Source organism: Adiantum capillus-veneris, chromosome 12 (assembly GCF_014529385.1).
Source record: "Adiantum capillus-veneris isolate H3 chromosome 12, ASM1452938v2, whole genome shotgun sequence".
Classification (NCBI taxonomy): domain Eukaryota; kingdom Viridiplantae; phylum Streptophyta; class Polypodiopsida; order Polypodiales; family Pteridaceae; genus Adiantum; species Adiantum capillus-veneris.
This window is the reverse complement of record NC_140942.1, coordinates 110,788,066-110,795,587: the sequence shown is the minus strand read 5'-3', so window position 1 is coordinate 110,795,587 and position 7,522 is coordinate 110,788,066. Positions and strand designations below refer to the sequence as shown.

The window sequence follows — 7,522 nt, the reverse complement described above, 5'->3', positions numbered from 1 at the left end:
GGCATTCCAAACTCCATCTCTGTACTGAGAGAGGGAGAAGAGAAGTATTAATGTAGTGGAGGCCTCAAAGATCTATCCGTCCAGTGTTGAACTCAAGACCTGTTAGAGAGAGAGAGAGAGAGAGAGAGAGAGAGAGAGAGAGAGAGAGACTTAACGTCGTGGAAACAATACAGAGAGACCCTCCCCAAGATCTACCGACGAGTCTTGAACTAAAGACCTGTTAGAGAGAGAGAGAGAGAGAGAGAGAGAGAGAGAGAGAGAGAGAGAGAGAGAGAGCACTGTGCATTATTTTGCTCTCTCTTTCCTCTGTTCTCTCCATCACTATAATATGTCTAGGTTCTCTCTATATTGCATAGAGAGATAATATAATTGGGATACACCAAATGTCTACAATAAGAAGAAATAATACCTGTTCCTTCTCTCTCTCTCTCTCTCTCTCTCTCTCTCTCTCTCTCTCTCTCTACACACACACACACACACACATGTTCCCGCATACCCCATGAGGTACCCATATTAAAAAACTAAACAAAATGATTGGTTAGATATTCTTCAACAAGGACTAGGAAAATGCTTTCTTTGTGGATCATCAGCTGCTTCTTCCAGGTCTCTCCCCTTTTCTCCGAGCCACTTACAAAATGAGTTAGCACAATGCAAGCTCCCTGTAGATCCCTTCTAGCACTTGATACACACATATTGATAGCATCACAGAAATACTACTCTCTCTCTCTCTCTCCCCCATATATGTGTGCGTGTATAAAAACATAATCCATTCTTCAATGGTAAGGTGGCATTAGACTAGCTCTGCTGTTGCTTCTGTTGCTACCCATGAATATGAGACTAGTAGCTGCAGATCTCTCCCTTGGGAGATCCTTTGCCTCTTCTTCGACGACTATGTCGAAGGATCCTGATACTAGCCGATGTCTCATGCAGAGAGAGCAGCTCAACGGTAGTACTCACCCCATGAGCTGCAACTCTGATCTGCATGCTCTTGAAGTGTACCACAAAGCTCTTGAAGACGAACGCCTCAAAATTCAAGCCTTTGAAAGAGAGCTTCCCTTTTGCATGCAGCTCCTTGATGATGGTAACAAGTCACAACTCTAACTCTCTCTCTCTCTCTCTCTCTCTCTCTCTCTCTCTCTCTCTCATGCCTGCATCATTATCATTCCTCTTCAATAATGAGTGATCTCATTGATCTCTGCATGAAATTGAGCTTTTTCACTGCTGTACTTATATTATACTCCTGTACTTCATGATAAGGAATAAATCAAGTAGCTAACTATTGCTCACAATGGTATCATTAACTTACAAACTAGCTAATTTGTCCATGGCTCTGCGACAATTGAACTTGATCAGCTCTTTCAGAGGCCCGTTTTGTAGGTTTTCAAGTTCCAACCAATTTGACCATGGACGTAAATCTCAAAGCAGAAGAAAAATTACAAAACTCAAAGGAGAGGCAACTACAATTAATCCTACTTCCTGATAATGGAAGTGATACTGATCATGGGTGGTGTCCATGAGAGCTACCATCGTGCGCGGTGCTTGCTCACCAACCTTGCAGGGAGCCTAATCCCCGCGTGCTCACTTTTCACAATGTGGACGATATCATGTGGGTTAACTCGCGAGGATTAGGGGGTTGAGGATTTATAATAGTACCTCCATATATAAGCATCTATATGAAGGTATTATTCAAAATGTCTTGAAGGCAACTGATATAGGGAGCTTTAGATCAGTGACCACCCTGGGGGCCTAAGCGCCAATCATGACAGTCCCGTTATTTGCGTGTTGTTCTATTTGGGAGAAAATTTTCTTTTTTTAGCCCATGTTGATTTATTTAGTGTCTTATGATTGTTCTCACGTTTTGAAGTTTATGGAAGCAGAGAGGAAGAAGAAAAGGTGGTAATTAGGTCTAATACTCTCTTGCTTGTTTTTCACAAGCAGCAATTGAGGCATCCAAGGAGCAACTAGAGGAGCGACTAACTTGCAAGCTCAACACTCCACTTCATGATGAGGCCCCAACTCATCATGAGTTTGTATGCAAGTACACCAACAGCTTGACAAAAGGCAGTGAGTCGGCCCCGACAATGGGAGAGATCAACCTGCATTTCAAGCACAAATGGACTTGCGGCTTGCCTACGTCATCAGCTCCAGACGTGGAAACAGCGCCATCACTGATTGAACCAACTAGATGGATGCTTCAAAAAACAACATCTACTGCACCCATTAAGGTTATTCCTGACGCAAGAAGCATTATGTTTACTATGAGTATTACAACTTAATCAAATTAAGCTTCCTTTTTCTCGTTGGGTTGTTTATCCTCATATAATAATACGTCTGGTCTTTCGAAGCTCTTAATTCTAGCTATACTCCATGTTGCAGGAATATATGCCAGCCAGCAGCAAGTTCCTTAAGCTTAAAGAGTGTTCGACGGCACTTTCAGATGGTGCAACTTCTCAGCAAGCTGTCGTGAAAGAGACGGATACTTTAATGATAAGCTCAAGTACAAAAACCATGCCCAACTCATGCCCCTCAAAGCTAATCACCAACAATGCCATGCAATATCTCTCAACAATGCAAAGCATTTTTAGTCGCTCGTTGTCCCCAGATCAAAAGGCAGCAGCACCTGACTTGCTAGACAAGGGAGATGATGACACAATCAAGGGACCTGATGAGAAACGCCAATGCATCCAAGCAATGCCCGCATCGTTAATGCCGATAAACATGCCCGCACTCATAAATGCCAACCTCCGCTCGCCCAATTCCTACTCAAGATCAATCGGCTGCATCACTGCAAAGCTTGGGCCCCAAGAGCTTCACATAAACACTCATGGGCTGTCAAGTACACCCTTGGCAAAATCAACGTCCAGCTCCCCAGGTGGAAATGCTATCAATCTACAACCAGGGAGTGTGCAGAGGAAACCCAGAAGATGCTGGTCTCCCGAGCTCCATCAACGTTTCCTCACCGCCCTCAATCGTTTAGGAGGTTGCCAAGGTTAGATATTCACACACAAAATAATACTTAAGCTTGCTTTAAATGTTTAAAGACATATGGCATGCATGCATTGAGACTGTTTGATGCAACTAGCTCAAGGAGATCACCATAATATATATGCATTGTAGCTATGATGCGGATTCAACAGAGGGACATTCTTAATTCCAAAGTTGTCACATTTTTATTTACTGAGGGTATCATTTAAGGAGCTTCAAAACAAAATGCAGAATGAATAGAAAAAGGGTGTTAAAATCATGGCTGATTCACAAATAAGCGATCTCAATAATTCCCCTTGAAGGCACGGGATATAGTAGTTCTACAAAGAATGAGCTCCCCAAGCCCAGTAAGTCTTTTCCAAACCGGTTTTATGGGATAGAGACGATCCATCGCCATAATAACATGGTGGCTTGGTAATGGTACTGTCATTGCCAAATGACAGCACTTTCCCATGAAAAAGAATTGGTTATGGAATACGTTTAAAACAACACACTCACTACAATGGCAAATGCAATAGGAAGTGCAGCCGCAAGGTAGAACGAATCCATAACATTCATAGAGTGATCACATATCCTGGTTGTAATTCCAAAATCAAGCTCCAAAATTGGGCATTTTAGTTATAAACCCCGGTCAGTGCTTGGGAAAAATGTGTCTAAGCTTAATATCGTGCCGTTTTCAATTTCAAAAATGCCAGTTGAGGGCAAGGGGAAAAGGAGAAATTTCGCCCCAAAATAGAGAAACGTAGTGTAAAAACCTGAAAAAAATGACCTAATTTTCTAAAATTTCCTCTTGACAAAATCAAGAAAAGGAATTTTGTATGTTTGGAAAAACGATTTTCCCGAACACTGACCCCGGTAAATACCCTAGATTTTGGCATAAATCCTGGTTGTCTGACTAGTTTTTACTTAAAAGACATGATCAAGAAAATGGACCAGTGCATTCATTTATGCAAATACCTGCCGATTGCACTTTTAATCATACAACTCATTGTAATTTGTGCATGAATGTTTAAAAAGTAAAGTTGTATGCAGTGCACTTGAGTCTAGAACACTCAAGTTTCATAGAATTGTACACTAAATTTCAAAAGGTGGCTGCAGTGGCTACCCCAAAGCAAATCCGAGAGCTGATGAATGTTGAGGGCCTTACTAATGATGAGGTCAAGAGTCACCTTCAGGTACTTTTCTTTACCCAAAACTGCAAAATCTTATGTACACAGTTTCCTAGGCTTATTCTAATAGGGTATGCCTGTGTATGTATGCACACACATCCACATGCATACAAAGCCCAAATTTATTTGTGTGTGTGCATATACTAATTATTTACCCTTCAAAGGCTTTGCATCCGAGTGTATATCCATATCCATGAAGGGCAATGTATGTACGTATGTGTATATTGGATAATGCATGTATGAGTGTATATCCATATCCATGAAGGGCAATGTATGTACGTATGTGTATATTGGATAATGCATGTATATACGTATGCGGAACTGTATGTGTACACATCACGTGTACATACCTGTTTCCTTCTCTAGACATGTACAATGCATGTATACGCATTATATGTATGCATATTCAATGATATAGGAAAATGCATGTATATAAGTATGTGGATCTGAATGTGTACACATCATGTTACATACCTGTTTCCCTCTCTATACATGTGTTTTTCGTGACATGTGTATGTGTGCACGTGTTTGTTATAACCTATTGTTTGAATGTTTCCTTATGCATATGCAAATGTGCATGCCAATCTGTAAGCTCACCTTGCGTGTGTTTCCTTATCTGTCTCCATATAAAAATGTCCAATACCATAGATGTGAACTTGGGAAGCTCTTGGAGGGATTTAGGAGACGTCACCTATGTGCACCCAAACTCCCTTATCTAGCCCTATATACAGGACTCTCTTTGTAAAACTTTGCCCACTTGTAATAACCTTGAGCCACTTCACATCAAAAATAAAAATATCAAACTTTCTAAAGCTAATTTTCAATACGTCTTGGATGTAGCCAAAGTATTCAAGTTGGACGGTCTGTGTATTGTCATCACTGGCACTACTCCGACTTTCTTGAACAAAGCTTTCCCTGACACCACTTTAGAAGGTGACCCTTCTTTCGTCCAGTTTCACCTTGCAAAACCCTCCCCCATTGCATACTCACGTGATACCAAATAGTAACCCTTAGAGAATATTACCCTGGGGAAGCTCACTATATGTAAACCTTGTATATCAAATGCGTCCAAGACCAAGTTTAAAAGCTCATTATATATCACATGCGTCCAAGGCCAATTAGTTTAAAAGCCCCTAATCAGTACGTTTTTCATGAACATAACACACCCTTTTCCAATTCAACCTGTGTATGTGCCTGTAAGACCTTGGGTACTCGGATATTGATCTACTTCTGTCCAACTCTCTTAAGTAGAACTCCTTGGCTCAACTACAGGAACTACCATGCATGCCGTACATGTGGCTCTTAGCCACCGGCTCCTGGCCGACCTTGCTCTAGAGGACCTATACATTAAAAATGTGTGAAAATGGGGTTAAATAAATCCTATGTTGAACGTACTCACGTGCTACATTAACATATTTACAAGTGAACCCCAACCGACGCGAAATAAGTGTAATACGATGTTAATAATGTGAGCTTCACATCTGATTTCTGCAGAAGTTTAGGCTTCACATGAGAAGGCCAATTAATGGTGTGGTGGCGAACTCAGTACAGAGCAACTCTCCGCAAACTACAGGCCACCATGTCCTTGTGTTGGGGCACATATGGGTACCGCCAGAATACGACGAGCAGCACCAACAATATGCAGTTGCAAACCTCGACAACATGCATATAACATCAAAGGATCTTCCAGAGTGTGACTTATATGGAGACAAAAGGGAGGTGAAACTAGGTGAAATCAAGAGCTTAAGTACTAACAATACAATAGAAAGCGAAGATATTGAAGATGGAGGTATCTCTGCAAGGGCTGCTGGCATCACTATCATTGACCTCACCCCAGCTGAACTTGATAACAATGCAGATAAGCATAGCCAGCACAACATGCTAACTAATATGCACAATTTCTCACCGCAAGCGGCCAACAGTACCCCAATCGCCCTTTCAGACACAAGAGCTCACGATGCAAACACATTGCCTCGAGCCCACTATGATCAAGGGAACAATATAAAGCAATTGCTCCATCTCATACAAGCCAAAGATGATAATATCAGTACCACCGCTGACGCTGATGCTGACTTATCCCATACCAATATCAATTTAAGAGAACGTGAAACAGTCCAGCCAGATAAAATTGCAGATTTCAAGGAATTCAAGCAGCTTACCATGGTGGCTGCTGGTTGCAGTTCGACATCGACATCGGCAGGCGCAGCAACAATACCATTGCGGAGTGGTCATCTCAATGAAGATGCTGCTGCAAGCACAGCTCCTTGTAATATCACTGACATCAACAATAGAATATCTACTGAGGGCTATCGTCGTCATCATCATCATGATCCGGAGCTGATTGCGTGATGATCAAAATCTTTAATGTAGGTGAAGTGTCATATTAAACGTGGGCATGCCACTAATATAAACCGCATCGCCATCGCCATCGCCAGCAGCCTTGGTGAGCTTTAATTCTCTGTGTCCGTTATTCTGCCTGCTTAAACCTAATGATAAGGGCAGCTGAAGATTTGTGTGTAACTCCATTCTTCTTAGTAATACTATATCAATATCCAAGTGATATAGCTTAATTTTTGAATGACTCTATAAATGCATGTTACTCTTGTTGTCAAGTGCCACGTCGCCAAAATGTAATTAATGAGCATAGTAATATGCTACTTATATAGCCAATATGTTGGGCACACAGGTGGATCGAGATGAGAAGGAGCATGAGCACAAGAGAGAGGGACTCAAGCATACAATAAAAAACCTCTCTATACATTTAATGAGCATGTACGATGTATATATAGCCTTTAAACCTCCATGCATGCAACAATTGCTCTTACCCACATAAACTTCTAACCACTCAAGCATAGGTGGTGCATGCTCTGCATGCTTTAGGACCTTATTCTCACACAAGTTAGTGGTCTTATGCTAACACAATAGACCAACAGTGTTGCCAATGGTGTGTATAAGAGATGGACTATGGCTTATTAGTTTAACCACCTGGTTATGAATGCTTTGAGTTGTACTTTATATCTATAATCTGCATAAGTCTTAAGCATTTCTTTTTATTTTCTTTGAGCAATTCTCCAGACATCAATCCTTTCTTCTTCATTTGGTGCTCACGGTGATTGCTTTCATAAATAAATACTCACACTGCTATTGAGATTACTCATGGAAAACATTAGCATCTTGATTTTCTTGAAACAAAGATTCAAAACTAGAAGGTTGTGGCACAAAATAATGGAGTGTTTGTCTAAATTGTTTTGGCAATTTTCAACTTGTTATGGAACAACAACATTGTTCACAAGAGGAGTCATGGAATCTAGTAGAATTGGCCATTATCTTGTTGCAACAAAAGGTGGCTTGCAACCATGTTTGTCCAT

The 7,522-nt window shown here is 41.1% G+C and overlaps 1 protein-coding gene across 2 annotated transcripts; it reads left to right on the top strand.

Moving 5' to 3' along the window:
• The first annotated feature begins 494 nt into the window (after positions 1-494).
• Positions 495-7,189, top strand: LOC147446317 (uncharacterized). Of its 2 annotated transcripts, XR_015189860.1 has the most exons (6): positions 495-1,081; positions 1,939-2,225; positions 2,377-2,989; positions 4,084-4,160; positions 5,649-6,597; positions 6,841-7,189. XR_015189860.1 is itself a non-coding variant. In XM_086525580.1 (5 exons), exons 1-5 carry the CDS (start codon positions 826-828, stop codon positions 6,501-6,503), a joined length of 2,088 nt encoding a protein of 695 aa, XP_086381706.1. In that variant the 5' UTR covers positions 495-825; the 3' UTR covers positions 6,504-6,826. The 2 variants fall into 2 exon arrangements, 1 of the variants encoding a protein (XP_086381706.1); XM_086525580.1 differs by lacking the exon at positions 6,841-7,189 and having other exon boundaries at positions 5,649-6,826.
• Positions 7,190-7,522: the final 333 nt, after the last annotated feature.